General features: G+C 39.8%; 1 protein-coding gene across 1 annotated transcript; it reads right to left on the bottom strand.

Moving 5' to 3' along the window:
• Positions 1-8093: 8093 nt before the first annotated feature.
• Positions 8094-24293, bottom strand: WBP11 (WW domain binding protein 11). The gene is made up of 12 exons (XM_019452054.2): positions 24227-24293; positions 22202-22321; positions 21693-21724; positions 20760-20853; positions 17633-17829; positions 16222-16355; positions 15811-16010; positions 14960-15151; positions 12613-12714; positions 11906-12199; positions 10760-10942; positions 8094-9110 (listed from the first exon to the last, which is right to left on the bottom strand). Exons 2-12 carry the CDS (start codon positions 22263-22265, stop codon positions 8677-8679), a joined length of 1926 nt encoding a protein of 641 aa, XP_019307599.1. The 5' UTR covers positions 22266-22321; positions 24227-24293; the 3' UTR covers positions 8094-8676.
• Positions 24294-24299: the final 6 nt, after the last annotated feature.

Here is a 24299-nt window from a genome sequence, read left to right as displayed (position 1 = left end):
AATAGTGTCTATCCCTTATCATAAAGCATTTAGTGATTAGTGTATGGTAAGGGCTCAGTAAATTACTGCTATTGTTATAATCATTACCTTATATTTTCTTTTTCTTTTTTTAAAAGAGTTTTTATTTTACTTTTGAGAGAGAGTGAGAGCGAGAGAGCCAGGCAGGGGCAGAGAGAGAAAGGAAGACAGAGAGGACACTGTCAGTGCAGAGCTGGATGCAAGGCTCGAACTCACAAACCTGTGAGATCATGACCTGAGCCAAAGTCAGATGCTTAACCGACTGAGCCACCCAGGCGCCCTACCTTATATTTTCTCTGTGGCTTTTGTCTTTCCCTTTTGTATTACCCTGTGTCTCCGTCAGTGTTTATGATCTATATCCCCTGCCTGCCTCCTGAGCTTCATACGTCCTTCGCCCATTTCAGGTTCCCATGGGGTTTTCTCCCAGAGATCTCAACCTGAGCCTGTTCCGAACTAGACCAGTTCCCTTCGTTCTACTACCCCCTCCCTGGGTCTGAATTTTGACTCCCTTCATTGGGTACCCTGGGCGGGCTATCTAACCATTCTGTGCCTCAATTGACCCATCTGTAAAATGAAGGAAATGACAGTAGCTACCTCACTGGGTTGTAGTAAGCACTGAATACATTGATGCACACGAGGCAGAGGGCATGCTGAGAAGGCCTGGCACACAGCAAATGTTCCACAAGCGTTAGCTGCTCTTACCGTCCGTTTCCTCCTCTTCAGCACCATTACGCCTAACGAACCTGCGCCACACCCTTTATAAGTCCCCCGAATAACGAATAACGTCACTGCCATACAACCAAAGCTCTCAGCTGGAGACTATGCTCTTCCTTCCCTTTCTGTCTCATCCCTTCGATGACCTGGACTATCCAGTCTTGTGCTCTCTGTCCCTGAACTAGATCTTCAACTCCTCTCCTCCACCCTTCTGTGTTAGTCTGGGTGCTTGCCTGCAGTGGTCTCCCCCTGGGTCTCCCAGCTCTGGTGTTTCAACCTGCAGCCAGCCGATCCCCTGCATCACAGCCAGGGTCTCATCCTGAAATGCAGAGCCTATTCTGGCAAGCACATTGTAGTTAACCATGTGCCAAACGCTACTCTGAGAGTTTTATGCTATGAACTCAGTTGTTATCTGTGTTCAATGACTTCTCCCTGTCTCATATATTATTTATTTACTCAATAAATCTTATATTTATTCAATAAATCGGGAACTAAATCAGCCAGGATCCTGCCAGGAAACAGATGGCATGGCCCAAACACGGTGAGTTGAGAGAAGTGTAATAACGGGATTATATTTTTTAATATTTTATTTATTTTTGAGAGAAAGAGAGAGAGAGTGTGGGGGAGGGGCAGAGCAAGAGGGAGACACAGAATCAAAAGCAGCCTTCCGACTCTGAGCTATCAGCACAGAGCCCAATGTGGGGCTCACCAACTGTGAGATCACGACCTAAGTTGGACACTTAACCAACTGAGCCACCCAGGCGCCCCAATGGGATTATTTACAATGATGTGAGTAGTGCACAGGGAAACCACATGGAAGGGGGTTAGTGACAGCTGGGCTCCACTACCACCCTTAGGCTTGATGGAGTGAAAGGAAGGAGTGATCACCAGACCTGGTAGGAGAATGTTGAGTGGAGGGAGCCTGCATGACAGGAAGAACCAAGAGAATATAACCCAAGACAGCCATGCAGGGAGGGTCCAAGGGAATAGTTCCCATGACCTCACTTTCTTCCCTTCCTCCAGTATCCTGCTTCCCATTGGCCGGCCCCAGTGAAAGCCAAAAGACAAAAAAAAGCCCATTGATGCAGTCTCCCAGTTCAGTTTCCTGGGGCCATAGAACAGAGCAGAAACATGCAAAGAGGGGCTCTGGAGGGCCAGGCCTCTTAGTAATCCGAACGCAAAGTGAGCAGGCACCCACTGCCATAGGGAAAGAATATAACTGGGTCTTTCCTCGCATGACAAAGGTCACTCCCTCACATGACCCTTGATATACAGAGTGTGCTAACAAGAGCAAATAAAACAGATGAAATTCCTGTGTTCCTGAAGCTCCCACAAGAGTAGACCTTAAATGAAGTCCATAAAACTTACAGATGCCAGCCTGTTCTGCCATTTTTTTCCATATATATACCACTACTTCCTGTCTCTTCCAGTAGCCGACGTAGAAGCATGGGAGAACTCACACCCACTCTTCTTTGCTTCAGCTCCTTGAGTAGAACTAGCTCCATGTTTATTTATTTTTATTTTTTTAATACTTTTTTTAACGTTTATTTATTATTGAGAGACAGAGACAGAGCATGAGCATGGGAGGGGCAGAGAGAGGGGGAGACACGGAATCTGAAACAGGCTCCAGGCTCCGAGCTGTTAGCACAGAGCCTGACGCGGAGCTCGAACCCACAAACTGTGAGATCATGACCTGAGCTGGTCAGACGCTTAACGGACTGAGCCCCCCAGGCGTCCTGAACTAGCGCCATGTTTAATCTAAATGCCAATAAGGCTGGAATTTGTCGAAGAGCCGTTGGAATATTTTAGCGAGTGCCACCGTCTCTGCCAGAGTTTCCCAGAGCATGTTTTGCTGACCTCCTAGTTCTTAGCTTTGTTCTATTTAACAAACCTCTGACGTGGAGACTGTCAGTCAACCAGGGTTCCCTTAAGAGTTTGTTAAGAACAAAAATGACCAAACAAGCCTTTTATCATTAGCAAGTACACACAAGCTAACAGTGCCTAATGACCTGCCAGAAGGAGCTGGAGGAATAAATGCTCCCTATTTTTGTCAAAGGAATTGGTGCTGATAACTGTGTAACTAGGCTTGTGACAGTGGACATAAAGAAGACTGGATTTTCTTTGCACTCACATGTGCCAGTTCTGAACTGAGCTCCACGTTGCTTCTGAGCTCCACGTTCAAACTTCAGTACTACTTCTGAGAAAAGAGACCGAATTCTTTTAGTGATTTTTCCATTTTGGTAAGTATGCTGTCTCTCTCAGTAGAGGGCACTGGAATGACTTTGCAGGAGGAAAGGGCGAATCTTGCTGGCTCAGGCTGCTGGTCGTTGTGGTGGGTAAGCAGTGAGGGTGCGAGGACACCCGGTGGCAATCTGTCCCTACCATGTGCCCAGAATGCCCGTCTCTCTGTGACCTGGCAACCTTGCCTCGCTCTGGGGACCAGCTTCCCGTAACCCCCCACCAGGGAGACCACACTCCAGGCCTCTGGCCTTCAGTGGTGCCCAGACTCCCTCACGTGCTTGCTTCCCCAGAGTTGATCTCCTGGGGTCCTTTCCTTGAGGTCAGCGAGAGTGACAGGCAGGCCACCTGCCTGCAGTGTGGGGTTCACACTACGAAGATAGCATTGAGTAGTTGTGACAGAGGCTGTATGGCTCACAAAGCCCAAAATATCCACCATCTGGCCCTTTACAGAAAGTTTGCTGATCCCTGTTCTAGTCTAATAGTGGAAACGAACAAATAAAAATACAAAATAAAAAAACCAAATAAACGCAAAGCATCTATTTAAATAACTGGGTTGCTCTAATAAATGTGGTATGTTATTCTTTGCTTTTTTTATGTTAACCATAAGGTTTTTCATGAACATGTATTTTATGAATAAACTCTCAGTACAAATTATGGATTTTAAAATAGCTCCTCCTATGATCTGTGTTAAGAAGCAATAAGAATGGCCATAGATGTTGGGTTTGTACTCTGTCTGCATTTTGATTCCCTTATCACTCAAAAAAGCCAAGAAGTATTATTTGAAGGTATGGAGTTTTTTGTCTGTGCGTTTTATTTTTTGTTTTGCAGTTAAGTCCCTAACTATGGCAACCTTTATCAACTCCCAGAAAAAAGTCCAGCTTTCATACAGATAGAATGACCTTTTCGTTTGTGGGTAGTGTATTTTATAAAATCAGACAGGATTTCAGAGCTATTTTAATATTTGTTTTTCCCTTCTCCCTGCCTGAACTTTGGTTGTTACCTTCTTTCTTTACTCTCATTCCCCATTTTATTGGAGTCAAGGTTGCTGGGTGAAGTGATAATAATGGAGTTAATTCTGTTTTTCCCTGGACTCTAATTTTTCTTGAGATTCTATGGATATAAACACTATCGCATTCTAAGTTTCCTCCCAAAACATTGGTATACAAATCTCCAAAACAAAATTTTTTTTTAACGTTTATTTTTGAGAGAGAGAGAGAGACAGAGAGCGAGCGGTGGAGGGGCAGAGAGAGAGGGAGATACAGAATCCAAAGCAGGCTCCAGTCTCTGAGCACAGAGCCCGACGCAGGGCTGTAACCCACTAACTGTGAGATCATGACCTGAGCCCAAGTCGGATGGAACCACCCAGGTGCCCCCGACACATTTTTTTTTTTTTTATCTCACAGCATTATTCAAATGTTAATTCTCCTAGTTATCAGTTATTTATCTCTTGTAAATGTGATACAATTCTTACTAAATAGGGATTCATTATGGTAAATTGCAATACAAGACAACTTTTAGGCTTCAGATGCCTAATGAGGGGAAATAACCTGTTTGAATATGGTAACAGATCAAGGAAAAACTTGTATGTGGGAATCCATGGTCTTTTCTTTGCAAACTTATTTATTTTTAAGCAAGATGTTTTTCCTATTAGGGTCGCAGCACTATTAAGGTAATCAGTTGATATTTAGTATTTTTAACCTTTCAGAGAAAACATTTCCACTTTTAAAAAACTCATTTAAAAGATTTTTAAGAAGATTTTTAAAAAGATTATAAAGATGATGAAAAGGTCTTTCACTGCTACATGGCATGTAATAGCCGTCAGATTATTTTTTTCCAAATTGTTTATTAGCACAGGTTAAATAAAATTCTTTTAAAAATTAGTATTGGTAAGTACTGTATTCAAGGTATGGGACAGAAGTGATATAGACACATGTTTATTTCTTGAAATTTCCCTAAGGACCTTGAAGGTAGGAACTTCATCTGATTTTGCTTTACACTGTTTTCCTAGCACCTAGCTCACAGCGGGTGCTCAGTAACTATCTACAGAATGAATAGTTTATTTCTCATGTCTCCTTAAGCCAGGAGATACCTCATTCCATCAACTACCCTTTCATTCTCCAACCTCTCCTTCTCTACTATTGACCCTCAGCAAAATTGAGCATGCTGATCAAGCAAAACCCTTCTGCTCAGCCAGTCTTCAGCCACCTGCCCTCTGTCCTACCTACTTCTCTTCACAGCCAAACTATAAGGCATTCTTAGAAATAAGAGGGGCACCTGGGTGGCTCAGTCGCTTAAACGGCTGACTTTAGCTTGGGTCATGATCTCGTGGTCTGTGAGTTCGAGCCCCGCGTTGGGCTCTGTGTTGACGGCTCGGAGCCTGGAGCCTGCTTTGGATTCTGTGTCTCCCTCTCTCTCTGCCCCTCCCCTGCTCACACTCTTGTCTCTCTCAAAAATAAATAAACATTAACAAAAAAAAAAAAAAGAAAGAAAGAAAAGAAATAAGAGAACTGTGGTAGGGAGACTTATTTTGGTCTCATAGAGGTCCCAGCTCTGACCTTTGCTAAAAGTCCTTCATCCCAGGGATGGAAAGAACAGAAAGATTTCCCCACAGCTCATTTATACCTTCCTGAACCCGGGACTGGGTGTGTAGAAATTATCCATACCTCTGCTCAGTGACAGCTTTGAACTCTAGAAGTGCTGCCATAAAGGCCTGTCCTCCAAATGGATTCTGACTGATGACCATTTTCATATAGTAGATGTGCTGCAGTCAGAATTGAGGACACAACCTGAGTGTGCAGTTGTATATGAGGTGGTGATTGTGGCATCTTCTGTGGCCTGAAGAATTACTGGATGAAGTAAAAGGAAGTTTAAGAAATATTAAAAAAAAAGTCTCCCAACTCTATATAAAGTGGTATTTTATGAAGAGCACAAACTGGAATACACAAAATGAGAATTGAAACTAAACAGAACTTGGGGCACCTGGGTGGCTCGGTCGGTTAAGCGGCTGACTTCGGCTCAGGTCACGATCTCGCGGTCCGTGAGTTCGAGCCCCGCATCGGGCTCTGTGCTGACAGCTCAGAGCCTGGAGCCTGCTTCAGATCCTGTGTCTCCCTCTCTCTGTGACCCTCCCCCGTTCATGCTCTGTCTCTGTCTCAAAAATAAATAAACGGTAAAAAAAAAAAAAAAAAAAAAAAAGAAACTAAACAGAACTTTGGGTGTTGTCTAGGACTTTATGCTGATTCTACGCCATATTGTTGTGGTGATCCTTCACATCTTAAGCCCAGGAAAAAAGAGTAAAAGGAATTTCAAAATGACTTTAAGGGGCAATTAATGTATAACAAAGTGACACTTTGAGAAGGAGACAGTAATATCTATCCATATTATCTGCTTAGAGATTTGTATCAAGCTTAGCAGTGATCGAACCAGTTTTTTGAAAACATGACATAAATTATGATCCTGATGGTTAAGTGTCGACTCAGAACCGACCCAAGTTTTGAACTGCTGATTCCCTTTTCCTGCAGATATGGCTAACATATAAAATGTGTCAGATTGTGCAACTGACTAGTTGCACATACAATTAAACTAGTGATATTAGGAAATGACTTTAAGATAAACTGTCAACAGCTCCCTTAATAAATGTGAAAACACAAATCTCTTGGACAAAAATACAAATTTTAAGCAAGAACATTAAAAATTTGCAGACCAAATACCGAAGAACGATTGTTTACACTTAGATTATAATATTGACTTGATGATGATGTAACTGTGTTTCAATCTTGTATCTAAATGATAAAAGATTCAATTCACTTACTGGCCTGTACTGATTATACCAAAAACAAAAACCTCCAAATGATCCATAGACTGCTTTGACCGGATTTGCTTTAACCCAAAGAGTAACTTCCAAGAAAAAGTCACATACACAGATCTCAGAACAGAAATGTAAAAATCCATCAAAGAAATCACCCTCAAGAGAATAACAGCCTTATTGTGTTATTGTACTATCTTTTTAGGGTATCACCAATTTTTGATGACTCACATGACAGGTTTTTAAGATCTAGTGGAAAGAATAGGTACACTTAGCCTAAACTCAGTGTATACATGGTCTCCTTGGGCTTATACATGTCTTTGTTCATAGAATATTCACACTTTGGGCCACTGGGTAAGTCACACAAACCTTTTGGCTTCAATATTCTCATTTGTAAAATGGGGACAGTATCTACGAACATCATTTCCCAGGATTACTGGCTAGATGAATTAGTTAGAAAATGGTATTGATGCAAATTAATAAAATTAAGCATTCTTATTCATTTTATGTGCTTTTATTTTTTTTAATGCTTAGTTAAGTTTTGAGAGAGTATGCACACACATGAGCAAGGGAGAGGGAGACGGAGGATCTGAAGCGGGCTCTGCATGGACAGTAGAGAGCCCGATGTGGGGCTCGAACTCATGAACCCCAAGATCATGCATGACCTGAGCCAAAGTCAGATACCTGGGCGTCCCTCATTTCATGTGCCTTTTTTAGTATTATTTTTGAGAGGGAGACAGTGCAAGCAGGGGAGGGGCAGAGAGAGAGGGACACAATCTGAAACGGGCTCCGGGCTCCGGGCTCCAAGCTGGAGGCGCAGAGCCTGATGTGGGACTCAAACTCACCAACTGTGAGATCATGACTTGAGTCGGCCATATGCTTAACTGACTGAGCCACCCGGCAACCCTTATGTGCTTTTACTAATAAAAGCTTATATAACTGACAATGCAATAAAGTAAAAGAAGTAACCATATCTGGCTATCTAATGATTTAGAAATGGTTTCAAAGCTTTTTATCATCAATTAGTGTCAGCTCACAAAGCTCTGGGAAAGCAAATCATCTTTGAGAAGACTCATCTTCCACACAATTAATAACCTCTCAATTTCTCCAAAGCCAATAAGATAATTCTGAAAGAAAGTAATCCTCTTTTCTTGATCCCTTAAAATTTAAAATGTAGTTTTAACCATATCTTCAATCAGAGTTTCATTGTGTACCAGCTACGGTAGTTCCTTAAAACCCAAGTTTTAAATACTGGTTTCTTTTCTGCCCATAACACAGATATCATATTTATATATTACCAGTAACACAGAGGATGTCTTGGTGTAGAACATTTATTTATTTATTCCATGAAACACTCAAAGTTTAGGTCAGTGGGAAATAGTTTTAATCAAAGAATTGTACAATTTCTTCCCACATATCTTGCTTTGTATTAGGAAATGACATTGCGATCCATTTCACTAAAATATTACAAAATATTTACAAGAAAATATTAAAATAACTCAAACACAAAAGGCCAAGATGGGGTAAAATAAACTGTTTTTCTGAAATCTCTACTCCAGTGCCCACAGCACACAAGAAGAGAATCATAACAAATAAGTAACAAAGATCCCCCGATCACGTTTCCAAAGAACTGGAGAAGGGGAACAAACGGGATGAAAATGGTGGTATGAAGGGAATGGATGTTAGCAGCACGGCTTCAATAACCAATCTATTCTGAATGAAATAACTCTGTCTTATATGCAAAAAATTCTGAACAAGGCTAAATTTTAGGATATTCCTTGAACTGAAATTTAAAAATACCCTGACAGTGAAAGCAGCTCTTTCACTAAGTTTAGTAAGAGCCTCTTTCCCCACGAACCACTCATGTGAACAGAAACCTGTTCTGGCATTAAAAGCTGTCACAGTAGCCCTTCCATTTCTTTCATGAAAGCTTCATAAACATCATCCTTAGTTTGCACTGAGACCGGGACAGATGGACCAGATTTGGGGGCTGCTTTGGCAAGAGGCACAGCAGAATCATCCTCTGACTTTCTTTGGGGAGCAGCAGCGGCCCCTTTATTCTCCCGACGTACCCTCAACGCAGTGGGCACGAATCGAGTAATCTCTGCCTTGGGATTGGTGATCTGTGGCTTGGCACTGATGGTTGCGGTGGCTTTCTTCTCAATGGTGGCTGCGCTTGTATCATCCGCCTTGGGTCGCTGAATCAAGTTGGGTGGAGCACTTAGAACCCCCGGGTTCGGCAAGGGAGCTGGTGGGAAAAGCCCAGGTGGGGCAGGTCCAAGTGGAGGCACCAAAGGTGGGCGCATCATGCCAGGACGGGGTGGAGGGATACCTAAACGAAGGCGAAAACGGGCTGATGAATACTACGTGAGGCCATTTTAACCATTAAAGATGTTAAAAACACAGGTTGACAGTTTTTTAAAAATGGGCAATTTAGAAAAAATAAGCTAAAATCATGCTGCTTGCTATTTGAAACTCAGGAATACTTTTTGATAGGAAGGAATATTTTATCATGAAATTGTATTCACTTTCTTTTTTTTTTTTTTTAACGTTTATTTATTTTTGAGACAGAGAGAGACAGAGCATGAACGGGGGAGGGTCAGAGAGAGAGGGAGACACAGAATCTGAAACAGGCTCCAGGCTCTGAGCCGTCAGCACAGAGCCCAACGCGGGGCTCGAACTCATGGACCGCGAGATCGTGACCTGAGCCGAAGTCAGCCGCTTAACCGACTGAGCCACCCAGGCGCCCCAGGAAATTGTATTCACTTTCAGTCTGTGTCCCTGTACTTATGTTTTCTTCCTCTCAGAGTAATGTACTATTTTAATCTATAAAGTTGACAACACCAACTGGTTTCAAGTAGGATGTCACCTTTGTCAAATTTCAAATCTGACAGCCCAAGACACTATACTAGCTGTGTAATGCAGATACTATCAAGGCCAAGGTTGGGGGTTTCATTCTCATGCGTTATTTACTGATTTTCACACCATTCCTCCCCTGAAAAAAGTAGCCCAATGGGCAGGAAATGTAATTCTAACCTTGGAATGAGAGAACGTAACTAATCACAGTATGTCACCACCACTGGAAAAGAATTCGTGTCCTTTTGATGGTTCAGACATACCATTGTCATTTACCCAGAACCTCCAGATTATTTTTCTTCAAACACCACTTTTAAGATTGAATACAAAGTACCAAGTTTCACAGAACCTAAGATGCTATTACTTATACAGACTCATAATTATTCCGGATACCACTGAGAATCCGGGGAGCTTAAAAGGCGGCTTTCACATTAAACCGGGAGTCAATGTAATAAACTAGAAATACACATACCACACAAACTAAGAGTGCAAGGAAATCTGCATATTTCACACTGATACCGGTTAAGAGAAGAGGGGGAATCTGCCTTATAATTTTAAACTTTAAATTCATACTCATGTAAATAAATGGAATGACTTCAGAATTAGAAGCGTTGCCTGTCCCTGTCTGTGCAAAACACCTTACTCAAATGGAGAATTTAATCCAAGGTGGTCTTTGGCTGGGAAAAATCCTTCATACGACAGACAGAATCCAATGCAAATACCCTTTGGAAAAACTCAACTTCAACCTACGCCAAAAGCGATTTAAAAACATTTTAGAGGGGCGCCTGGGTGGCTCAGTCGGTTAAGCACCCTACTTCGGCTCAGGTCATGATCTCACGGTCCGTGAGTTCGAGCCCCGCGTCAGGCTCTGGGCTGATGGCTCAGAGCCTGGAGCCTACTTCCGATTCTGTGTCTCCCTCTCTCTCTGCCCCTCCCCAGTTCATGCTCTGTCTCTCTCTGTCCCAAAAATAAATAAACGTTAAAAAAAAAAAATTAAAAAACAAAAAACAAAAAAACATTTTAGAATACCTCTTGACTTCAGGATATCGAAATGTGACAATATGCCTTAGAGCAGGATGAAGTATGTGGTAGTCAAATTTTTGTAGTATAAATCAAAAGCTTTACCTGGAGGCGCAGGGGGAGGTAGCCTTGGTGGGGGTCCCCGAGGAGGAGGGCCAGGAGGCAGACCTGGAGGTGGACCTGGGGGAGGACCAGGGGGCCGGCCTGGGGGTGGGCCTGGAGGTAAAAGTCGGGGTAAAGGCCCTCGGAGCCCTGGCATTCCAGGTGGTCTCAGGAATGGAGGAGCTCCTGTAAAGAGAAAAACGGCAAATTAGCATAAGACAAATAACATGAAGTAGGTAACTGTGGTATAAAGGTAACTCCGATGTGGTCTGACTTATCATTTTAACTTGAAATCAGGTAACTTCAAAAACTGACCAAAACATTATGGAAACTGAATTCATTCAACAAATATCTGAGCACCAGATAGGGTAGTAATTTTGTTATGGATCATTTCTCTTTATATCCCAGCACTGAAAAAAAACATACTCAATCACAGCTCTGCTGGGCTAGACATTGTACAAAGATGAGAAGAATTCTTAAATGTCCAAAATAAAGCTGAAAATGGAATACAGAGCAGGGTGCTTTAACAATTCCCCTGAAACACAATAAGATATTGACAAGGACCACTGAAAAGGGCGTAAGATAGGTAATTTGCTTTTGCACCACCAATTGGAAAAGGATAAACTCAAGTGAAAAAACTTAACTGGCCAACTGCAGGATGAACAACTATAAAATCATAAATGGCCAAGAAGTTCGCATTTTAAATAAACTTCTTATACTGGTATGCCAAACTACATTAACACTGATCACTTTTATCTCTGAAGACTGACATCCAACAATTCCCAACCAAAGAAGGATACTTGATAGTATTTACTGTGCCCTAGTCTCACTAGCTATCAATTTAGAATTCGGCCAACCTGTCATATTAAAAAGCAGTACTAAAGAAACCCCCAGTTTCGTATTCAGTTTCTGCCTGCGAACGTCAGAAGTAAAGAACCCTGAAAAAAGAAGACCTTTGGAGAAAAAGACGGCTGTCGTAAGTACTATACATTGCAAACAGTGCTGTAGGAATAAATCGCACTTATCCTTTCTCTCTTAGGGTATCAGGAGAAAACATCAGCGCTAATGATGTATATTTTTGAAATGACTTCATCATTCTAATCACAGAGAGATGTAATTATTTTTCACAATACCGAAGTGCTAATTTACCTGGAGGTGGTCCAGGAGGAAGGCCAGTAGGTGGTCCAGGTGGCCGTAAAGGTGGAGCAGGGGGTGGTCCAAGAGGAGGTGGTCCTGGCATGGGAGGTGCTTGTATCTGAGAAGGAGGAACAGACTGTGGGGGAGCTTGCTGCTGTGAAGAGGCAGCAGATGTGCCATCAGAAAGAGATTCCTCTTTATGCTGTTTCTGTGATTGCTTTTCCGCTTCAGAATCATCAGAATCATCTTCATCATCATCCTCTGAAAATTCTTCTACTTCTCGTCCCTCCTCTGGGATTTCCTGACCTAAAGGAAATTTTAAACCAGGTAAATGGGACTGATTCATTTTTTACAGTCTGCAAAAAAGTGATGCCTGAAGACACATGCTCAATTCAGTGCTTTCTTACAATTATCTCAATAGTCTTCTTCAGTAAAATACTTAGATGTGGAAGAATCAAACAGTATTCCACTCATCTATGTTAGTGGAGCAGAGGGAAATAAGCCCAGGCTTTTGGACAAGACCGACCTGGATCTAAATGCCAGTGTAACAACTTACTAGCTGGGCAACTCTGGACAGCTTACCTTAATGTCTCCAAACCTAAAACAGGATTTATTATTTACTTTAGGGTTGCTGAGACACTAAATGGGAAACCATATGTAAAGGAACTAGCAGGAGGAAATATTCAAAAGGTGATTTCACGCCTCTTTCCCAGTTTTACCTGCCATTCGAAGCATCATGGCTTGAAGAGGAGTCAGCTCCTTCATGTTCTTCTTTTTCTTCCTTGATTTTCCAGGCATATCTGCAAATCTTACACTCAGACCTTAGGGGCCAGGGGAGGGAGAGAATGGGGTAGATCAGGAACAACAAAATTCAGTAAATGCTTACTATATAATGCTATAAAGCACCAGATATGATGGCTGCCCACTATTTGGCAGAAGTTAAGTGCTGAAAGAGCCATATAAAAGGTAATAGAAGAAGTGCCCACTGGTGGTAAACATATGCAATTGTGATTTCAAATCCATCAATTTTAAAAACTTGAAGAATACCATCAATATCTTTATGCCTGTAAAACTGAAAACCCTGATAAGAGACAGTTCTCTCTAAAAATATAAATTACAAAAATTGGCCAGAGATAAGACCAGAATTTATAGAATTGAAGTGGTAGTTAAAAATCTTTTTTTAACCTGGCCCAAATAATTTTTACAAGGAACTTCAGGCAAATGTGGGAGTTACAGAAATTTCCTGTAAAAGGGCACAGGAAAAGATAGAATGCAATCCAGAACTCATGAAGCCAGCACAACCCTGATACCAAAACTAACCTACTATAAAATACAGTTGACCCTCGAACAACATGGGTTTGAATTGAGTGGGTCCACTTATGCATGGATTTTTTTTGTGATACAGTACAGTACTGTAACTGTACTTTCCTTATGAATTATTCACACTATTTTCTTTCCTCTAGCCTACTTTATTGCACGACTGTAGTATATAATACACGCAACAGACAAAATGTGTGTTCATCAATGGTTTGTGTTATCGGTAAAACTTCTGGCCAGCACTAGGCTATTAAGTTTTGGGGGAACCAGAAGTTATGCACGGATGTTCTGATTGCACACAGGGTCGGAGCTCCTAACCCCGGTGCTGTTACACCCACCTGTATAACCAAACAGAATCTAACAGTGTTTTAAAAGAAAAATACATCATAAACATGTAGGGTTGGCCCCAGAAACGCAAGGTGAGGTTTAACATTAGAAAAGCCATGAATATAGTTCATTACATGAAACAACTTAAAAACCATAACAACATCCCAACAGATGCTTAAAAATATTTATTACAAAAACTCTTAGCAAAGTAGGACTAGAAGGGACCTTTTTAACCTGATAAATCAAGCTATCTACTAGACGCTATTAAACATGTTGCCAAAGGGTACAACATTGGAAGCAATCTTTGTTGGTAAACATTTACAAAGTTCCATGTGGGCAGGGCTTTAGTTGTGTTCACTTTGTATCCTTTGTCTAGGAAAATTCCTTGCATACAGTACAAAATGAACAAATATTAGGTGAATGTCAAATCATAGTTAGGATAGCCACTTTCAGCACATGTACACTGATGAGTATGTATGAGTAACAAAAGGTGGCAGGAAAAGGGAAAAATGAGGCAAAGGATCACACAATGCCAGAGAAAAATGGAGCTGCTGTGGCTCTAAGGACTTGCTGTTTTTGAGTGCTAGCTCCTATGTAAGTCCTCCATAACTTTTCGTTACCAGCTCTATACACCCCTTTAACCAAGTTTTTTGGTTTGCAACCATGATTTTTAAGAAATATCAGAGGAAAGATCTGTCATCATTATAAATACATCAGTAGTATTACTAACACATAAATATGGTATTGTAGGTTACAAAAACAATTTTAAAAGAAACTGCAAGACTAGAGGTGTGAGAGATTATTATACATTTTGCACTGCTCAGTTTCTATCATGATGCTTAACATTTTCTTGATGAATATCATAACTACTTTTTAAAAGTACACGTAACTCAGTCCGATTTTGTAATAATCAAATGGACACATAACCTACATTTTGGATGTTTCCATTACATCATGACTCACTTGCAAGTGTACCTGAATTATAATTGTGGTCTGGTTCATGTGAAGACACAATGAACACAGAAAATTTAAGTTATTTAAACAGACTTATTAACAAACAAACAAACCAACAATGTGAATATGGCTTTCTCAGTATGGTTGTGTGCTTATTCTCCTCTTTTCCTACACATCCCCATAAAAGTACATCCTCATGCTGTTGAAACAGTTATTTTTCTCCCCAAGTGGACTTTATTACATAGGCTTCTTTATTACATACACTGCTTAATTTATTTTTCCATCACAAACATCCACCGAGTACTTAGTATGTGTCAAGGACTTTTAAGATTGAGATATAAAGATGAATGGAGCTATGATCCTTCCTTTCAAGATATTCACAATTATTTTTACAGATGTATTAATAAATCAAGACCTTTGCCTTGTGTATTTATTGATCAATACCATGGACCTTTCATCAGCACATACCTGACTTTTTTTCTTCATTGTTGTCTCTTTCATTATCATCACGGTGCACAAATTCGTCCCCTTCACTTTCTCCATCTGATCTGTCAGTGTCGCTGTCATCAGTACTGTCATCATGCTTATCTTGATCCATGTCCTCAGGATACCCATCATCTTCACTGGTGCTGGAAACATCGTCGTCATGACCCCGTTGAGCTGACAAAGTAGGAGGGAGCAGGAAACAAGTATTACTATTGGATCCTCCACATACACACGGGGTCTCAGAGCACAGAAAACTATTATTTAACTCAGAATGACCTACCTGTTTCTGTAGGTTCTGTATATGAACCTACAGATTCTGGTTCTGTATATGAACCAGAAAGATTCTGTATATGATATGAGCTGTTCATACCGTCTAACAATATTTCCATATGGTAACAGTTTTAAAATCTTTTTGATAACGTAAGGTATTTTTTAAAAGGTTTAAATTTGAAAACAAATTCTATATGTGGAAACTTGGATGCACACACATATACAAGATATTTGTTTATATAGAGAACATATAAAACTATGTTCTAGTCTGATGGCAATAAAACTGAAAAGGAAACAAGTATCTGAATCTTAAGGGATTGTTAGTAAGAAGGTGACATCTCTTAATAGAGCCTATTTTAAAACACAATAAACATTTCTATACTTCCTTATATACGATGCTTTTACTTAAGTAAATTCTATGACTTATCCATCTGTTAGTATGTACATGTAATCCCCATTCATTTTCCAAGTTCTGAGGATGGTAAACAAGATGTTAAACAGGGCCAGCTTAAAAAATGACGGTAGAAAGGTTGTTAAAAGCAAAAGAAACAGTCACTCCTTACCAAGTTCCGGACTATATAACATGTCTTCATCCCGCCTACGAGGGGGAAGATCTAGAGCAAAGCCCACTTTACGGCCATACATTTGCAAGACTTGAGGAGGTGGTGGGCCAGGGGGAGGACCAGGAGGTTTTCTGCCAGGGGGCAAACGTGGAACACCATGACCGAGAAGAGGAAGTATAGAAACTGCCCGCGTTGGAGGTCTATGAAGAAAATTTTACAGTTACCACGTTAATAATGAGAAGATATTTATTTCCTCTTTTCAAACATTTTTAAGGGATTTCTTCATATTTAATCAGGCGGGGCACCACTTACATTCACATTGTCTTTCATTTCCACTACAATAATTTTGGCACTGGATAGTCAAAAGGTACTTTTAATAAATGCTATCTGATTATGCTACCGCTTCCTTACCCATAGGCTGAGGTCTTTTTAAGGATGGAGGGTGGCTGGGCACCAGGAAGTGGAATGTCCTGGATCAGAATGTTGGAAGGAGCATGCGGCATATCTGGCAAGGGAATACTCTCCACTTCCACGTGCTGAGCATTCTGAAACAAAATTTTTCAATGGTATGGTAAGAGCAAGCCACAAACTCAACACTAAAAATTCACCACCTGCTGCTTCATAAACTGGATTGACTTTCCATTTAACATAAGTATCAGGAAAAAATATCAATACCAATATTTGTCAATATTTCCAAAACCTGTCAATGAATGGAAAAAAAAATCCTTATCACCTCTAAAAGAGACAAGCTCTGCTGCTCTTCTCCCTCCTATCATCAACTTATCCTTTTGGGTTATGGTTTGAAATAGCTGTTTATGGAAATCCAACTATTAAAAGTATCTAGCACCAAAGCCACCCTTTTAAATGTTCTGGATGATAAATAGCACTTACCAATTAACTTAGAAATAGCATATAACCCATGGAAGAGCTTGGGTTTCTAAAGTTAGTCTGCCTTCGTTGAATTTCTGCCACACACTAGCTGTGTGACTAAGCAAAGTTACTTTAGTTTCCTTATCTGTAAAGCGGGACCGATACTACCTACTTTATAACAACTATATCACTTTTTTTTTTTTACATTTTTGAAACAAAATTCACAGTGAAATGTATAAATTCTGTTTTGACAAATGCATATAGTTCATATTCCTGTCGATCCCTAACAATATCCCATAGCAACCACTGTTATAAATTTTTTCATCCACAGATTGGTTTTGCCTATTCTAGAATGTCATACAAATGGAATAACTATGAAAGAAGTTCAACATGTTTAGACACATATCCATGGAAAAATTTTTTTATCCCATGTGGTTTTGAGTATCAGTAGGTCATTCTTTATTGCTGAGTACATTCAATTTTATAAATATACTAGTTTGTTTATCCATTCTCCTATTAATGGACATGTGGGCTATTTCCAGTTTTTGGCTATTACTGTGTTGACAGATGGATTAATTTCTCTTGTGTAAATATGTAGCATTAGATTTGCTGGCTCATGGAGAAGGTGTATGTTTAGTTTGACAAGAAATTGCCAAGGGGCACCTGGGCGATTCAGTCGGTTAAGTGCCTGACTTCAGCTCAGGTCATGATCTCATGGTTCGTGAGTTCGAGTCCCACACCCGGCTCTGTGCTGACAGCTCAGAACCTGGAGCCTGCTTTGGATTGTTTGTCTCCCTCTCTCTCTCTGCCCCTCCCTGGCTTGTGCTCTCTCTCCCAAGAATAAATAAACATTAAAAAAAAAATTGTCAAGAGGAAGAATATGACCAATTCTCACACTGTCAATTTTAAGAGCAAATCTAAAAACATTTTAGTTTCTCTAAAACTTGATTACCTTGACAGCATCAAAATATTGGCTAAGTTGAGCCCTCTTCTGTTCGTATTCTACTTCTAGCTTTCTCAATTCTTTGTAAATATCTGGATTCTCTTTTTCATAGAGTCGTAGAATACGTTCAAAGGTTTCACGCAGCTTTTTACGCTTGTCTTTCAGCACCTTCTCATTTAACTGTGGTTGCTGCACTGGGTTAAACTCTGAGAGAAAAGAGTAGATATTCAAATTAAACACAAAAACTTGTTTCATTTAGGTTATCAACTAACTATATAATTTAATATAATCTCCCTATATGCTAAAACTTTTAAAAGGGACCTAGACCAGGTATATACTTCTAAAATTTATTATAAAGTACAACAGACATTTGTTGAAATTCCACCCTTTTAAGATAGCCATTAATTTTACTTTCTTTTATAAAAACAGCACCTAATTGATTTCATCATCACTGTAATAAAAATCGATTTTCATTCCCTTACGCTAACAACTTGCTATATAGTGAGGCTTCAGTCAGACCTGACTCTGTCCTTTAATTCGGAGATCCTGGGCACTTTACTTGAATTCTACGATCTTTAACTTCTTCATTTGGAAAATGGGGACATCAACTACTTTACAACAAAGTCTGATGACTTAATGGGATCACAAATAAAATATCCAGTGGTGTCTACCTCACCACTTAATTATTTTTATAGTGGACTGGTGTCTAGTTACCATACAATCCTTTCTCTTTCCATGTATTCAACATAGGGCTTCATTTCAAGTCTTCTGCCCCAAGAGGGATTATCAGCACAAGACTCCCAGGCTTGCCTGGTCAATTATACCTGCCTCCCTCCACTCCCCCTGCCAGTGACTGACTCAGAGATCAAATGGCACATGATCCAAACTGAAACTAGATACTTCTCTGAGATTTTAAATGTGGATGTGGAGATTTTAAGTGTGGATCCCTCACAGGAGGGATAAAATAAACCTAAAGCTGAGACCTTGTGTCCCACTAATTCCACACACACATATTTCACCTTCCATCCCAAGAAGTTCATTAGCAATATACTGAATGAGGCTAACAAGAGAGTAGACCAGACAGATACATGAGAGCTTCCCTCTGGGATTTACCAACTATGGGAGTCAATGTACATATTTTTTCTGCCTAAACTAGTTTATACTGAGTTTTATAAACTGTGTTAAGTTTTATAAATTGTAATTAGAGCCCTGATCAACAGTGTTCCCTTCTTTTTTTACAGATAGCAAGTTTAATTATCTTCTTCCCTAAATCCTATTAACCTTGGTGATTTATTTGGAAGATACAGTCTTACATCACACACTATTCTTAGTGTGATTAATACAAGTGTTGAATGCCTGAGTTTTAATCCCAGCTTGCCACTTCCTAACAGCACAACCTTGAGTAAAGTATGTGCCTGAGTTTCCTCACTCATAAAACAGGTGGAACACACCTACCCAAAAGCTGTTGCAAGGGTTAAATAACATCTGGAAAAAAATTGGTAAATAGCAAGATAAGAGCTCAATAAACCTCAATTGTGACTATTATCTCCTTTAAAACCACAAAAATCATTGAAGTCATGTTAATAGGTAATGTCTTGACATCTCAGGGACAGCAACTGTCCATAGTAATATTTAACGCAGAGGCAACAAGTGGGATCAGTTACACATGAACTGGGAAACATCTGGGATCACGCAATCTGACCCAGAACTCTTGCCCCAGCTAAATGCACAAGATTTGCCACATTATTTAACAAAACTTCTAATACCATAATCCCACATAACTGGATTTTAAAAATTCATTTAATGTATTGTTGAGACCCACTGTACCTCTTTTGCTTACTATCTGATTTTTGGCAAACCACTAAAACTGGGAACCTTTGCTAACAAAACTTGGAAAAATCATTTCATTATGCAATTAAAAAAAAAAGGTAGAAGCAAATGTCCATGAACAAATAAATGGATAAAGATGTGGTATATACATACAATGGAGTATTACTCGGCAATCAAAAAGAATGAAACCTTGCCATTTGCAATAACATGGATGGAAGCAGAGTGTATTATGCTATGTGAAATCAGAGAAAGACAAATATCCTATGACTTCACTCACATGTGGAATTTATGATACAAAACAGATGAAGGGAAGCAAAAATAATACAAAAATAGGGGGGGGACAAAACATAAGAGACTCTTAAATACTGAGAACAAATGGAGGGTTGCTGGATGGGGTGTAGGTGGGGGGATGGGCTAAATGGGCAAGGGGCATAAAGGAGGACACTTGTTGGGATGAGCACTGGGTGTTATACAGAGGGATGAATCACTGGCTTCTATTCCTAAACTCACTATATGCTAACTTGGATGTAAATTAAAAAAAAAAAAAAATTAAAAAAAATAAAAATTAAATTAAAAAAAGGTAAAGGAGGCAGAAAAATAAAAAATCCCATGTTCTGAATGGATCTTTGTGGGTTGGGATAAAATTTCCAGTGGTAGCATCACAGAGACAATTCTCAAGCAACTTTGATTCAAGGAAAGATAATAAGTTATTTGTATGATTCCAGTTATAAAAAAACTTGTGACACTGAAGATGCATATGAAGAAACTGGGTAAAATTACTCAAAGAAATGTGAAAAAAGGGAGAAATCCTAATACGATATTCTATAAAATTAGATTTTAAGTATTTGATGACTTCTACCACCTTACTAAGTGGGTCAAGTGTCTGATCTTCTCATTGGGAAAAATGGGAAACTGATAAATTCATGGTGGGGTAATACTTAGATGTACGTTGTAGTTGCCAAAATTAAAAACCAAAACAAACAAAAACCTCCAGAATTCAGTCTTGTCTGGAAAAAACAGGCTTTCATTTTTGAACTGGTCAAAACAGGCTTTCATTACTTCAATAACAATTAGTTCCAGCTAAATAAATGGGATTCATCTTACACTAGGTAAGATCTTCATGTGCAAATCGCTCCCTACCCCTCCATTTTATTCCTCCTGATACTAAAACTAAGCCTAACTGTCAAATGTCATCATGCTTTTGTTTTACTCATGCCTGTGCTGCTCTCCTCATTACCTGCTTGCCTGCCTCCATGTATAAGACTGTTACACCTGCTATGAAATCTAGCCTTTTATAAATTCTTACCCATTTCATCCAATTTCTCCATGTCTCGGATAATCTGTTTGGGATCCTTCATCTTTAAAACTGCAGCTCGTACCATCATGCGCTGTTTTTTGTTCTTAGAGAAACAAAAGAGCACTATGTCAAGAAACTGGACACCCATATGAGTTTTTATTTCCATTTGCATCAAGAATCTGAATCTATTTGAAATGAAGCCAAACTTCTCCTCGGTTTCTAATCTCGTTTCAACCACCACAACCAAAGCTATGTAATTTTTTGCTCTCAAATATTTCAACTTTAGACAAAAAGATAAATGACCATTACTATGTGTGCTTTTTTAGGCAAGTATTTCTTTCAATTTTGTGAGGTCTTTAGCAATTACTTAAAAAAATCTTAGTATTTTTAAGCTTAATTCTAAAACTATATATTAGAGAAAAGTTTTGCAGATATGATACTGAACAATGAACTAAGAAAACCCCATTAAAAGCTATTAAAAATCTGCATTCTCTCAATGTGTTAAGGCATGATACTAAAAAGTAAATACTTTTTTATTCTGGGAAAACACTTTGCCACAAACTCGACAGCTACAAAATGAAAAAAAGGAACCCACAAAACTATTTGGAACCATATTTATTTCCATGCACTAATTCAGTAGCTTTTAACAGAGCAATATGCTTTAATAGCAAAAAGAAATTCCTTTCAAAGATATTTAACTCAGTGGGAAAGATAATCAAACAGACAATGTTACAATAGCTCCTCATGAGCTTAACTGCAAAGTTTTTTCAGTTCTGTTTCCAAATATGGTATTTTGGCTTAGTAATTTTATGGTTTGTTAGAAGCAGTATGAAGTATCTTTCCTGACAAATAATTGTAAATATTGTTTTGAAATCCACTAATCCCAAACAGTAAGATGTGCCAAACACCACTACGGCTCATAGGATGCTTCTGAAATCGTACCTTCTTTAATTCTCTCTTCCGGGCTTCTTTTCCTTTAGAGACAGAGAAAACATAAAACTTTCAAATCTTGAACACTAACATTTTCTCCAACTTAATACAGATTAATTCTTATTGTGGGAGGTTGTCCTATGCACTCCAGAATATTTAGGAGCATTTGTGGGCTCTACCCATTAGATGCCAACAGCACCCTTTAATTATGTCAACCAAAGATATCTTGAGAAGTTTTTAAGCTTCTTAAAAACTATGAATCTGAAAGAAAAAGATGTCACTCTCTCTGCCCTTTCCCCCGATCATGCACACACTCTCTCAAAATAAATAAACTTAAAAAAAATGGGTACTATTTTTTTTGCATGTTTAAAGTTTTCATCATGTACTCCCAAGAACACTGGATAACTTCCTACAACTGACTCCTAGCACAGCTGGTTTTATAATTAAGGCATAATAGATTCTCTAATGTTTGCAATTTTATCACTCCTCTTCTTTATCATTCCATACTAATGGACACTTACGGGCTTGGTCTGTAGGGTTCATAAATTTTCCACTCTTGGTGGATGATGTAGATCTCCGTCCCATGTTGACAACTTGTATGATTTACTTGTTCATAAAAACAAAAAACAAAAAACAAAAACCTGCAAAGACAAAGAAATAGCTTATTTTTCCTCTATTTACAACGTGTCTTCCATTTTATGTTACAAAATTTCTACCAATCTCTTGAAAAGAAACATTCCTTTGATTATTAACTTTTTAAAATGGATCACAACAGACCGACTCTGTCAACTGAAAAGAATCAGAATATGCTTTGACAATATGGGGACAAATCATGCCTACGAAAAACCATTAGATCTTTTCCTACACCCTTGGTTTCTATTTAGGGTGAAAGGGGAATCAAAAGAGAATGGTGGTAATAACGTGAGTTCAAAAAAACAGACAGCTCACTCTTGTCTCTCTCCATGGTTTTTCTTGTCATGTATTCCCAACATCTTTAAGATAGTAAAAACTCATTAATTTAAGGCTATTTAATTCAGATTTCATTCTAATTCAGATAGAATTCTTGACTCTCAAGAGCTTAAAACATAACTAAAGGTGCAAATATTAAAAATGAAAAGTATTATATGCAGGAGTGTCCAAGAATGTCAAGACACACATTTTTACTAGTACCCACTTGATTCCTGATTTGTGCTTTTTAAGATAACTGAAAGGGATGATCGTGCTTGAGAGAAAATACTTTGCAAGTCAAGATTTTTACTAATCTGAGACATTATTATATTACTTCTTTCTCTTGTTCCAATTAAGGTTTAACTTTTTAATGCTTACCCTTCCCAATAATAAAGTTGACAAATTTACTTTCTTTTGAAAGTAGACTTTTATTTATTTTTTTATTTTTTTTTTTTTACGCATTTCTTTCTTTTTGAGAGAGAGAGAGAGAGAGAGAGAGAGAGCAAGCAGGGGAGGGGCAGAGAGAGGGAGACACAGAACCTGAAGCAGGCTCCAGGCTCCGAGCTGTCAGCACAGAGCCCGACGCGGGGTTCGAACCCTCAAACCGTGAGATGGTGACCTGAGCCGAAGTCGGACTCTTAACCGACTGAGCCACCCAGGCACCCCTGAAAGTAGACTTTTAAAGGGTGGGAAAGGGAAGATCATGAGATAAAATTTTTAGTAGCCTATATAAGTAATTATACCTCCCCTTCTTCCTCGTATGAAGATTGTGTCAAGAAAAGTTCACTAGTTAATGCCTCTTTCAGCAAGTGTTCAAATGCCTTGATTTCTGCTAAATGCTTCAAAGCTTTTCCAGTGGCAACTAATTCACCCTGCGCAGGATTTCCTTCACAGAAAAAACTGGGAGTCGGGGAGAAAGGAGGTGGGAACAAGCAACATTAGTAGAAATATAGGCTCCCGTAATCTTTGATGACTTGTATCTTTTTGCTGTTTTCTCAATTACCCTCAGGCTCCTGTTTTGACCTTCCTCTCCCGCAACTGTAACAAAGAACAGATACTAATTAAAGAGGATTTCTACAGAAGACCATGGAGCCTTAGTCTGCACGAACTACTTTTGGTTTAAAAGCAGAAACGACAGGGAAACTGGGCCACAAAACCGTGGGGAAACTAAATTTAACCGAAGAGGCAGCAGTGGGACGGAGCCCAGTTTACCAAGGGAAGCAACAGCAGCAGCAACTGCCGAAACCATAGCGACGGTTGACCCTGACTCGAGGTACAAGAAGACGTCAAATCTAAAGCGGCCGGTCAACGAGCACAGGCAGGAGGTGGCGCTAACTGACTCGGGTGAACAGCTGCTGAAACGCTGGAAGCCGCACCGCCCTTGGCTCGAAGATCCCCCGGTCCGCGACCCGGGAGACCTAACCGCGGAGAGGAAGAGCGGAGCTGACGGGCCTGGTGTCCCCGAGGCAAACGCGCGGGCCCGGAGAAGGGTCGGGAGAGATGATGGAACGGAGTGGAACAATCCTGCACACTCACACTTCTGCTGGGTTCCTGGGACTGCAGGAAGCGGGGATGGGACGATTCTTGGCCTCTTTTACCTCGTAGGGGCCTTCACCTCTGCCTCCCGGTCAGCAACCCTGCCACCGCCATCTTGAAACCTCGCGCCCCTCC

Source organism: Panthera pardus, unplaced genomic scaffold (assembly GCF_024362965.1).
Source record: "Panthera pardus isolate Hobbes unplaced genomic scaffold, ASM2436296v1 HiC_scaffold_6, whole genome shotgun sequence".
In the NCBI taxonomy this organism is placed as follows: Eukaryota; Metazoa; Chordata; class Mammalia; order Carnivora; family Felidae; genus Panthera; species Panthera pardus.
This window is presented reverse-complemented; position numbering and strand designations above follow the sequence as displayed.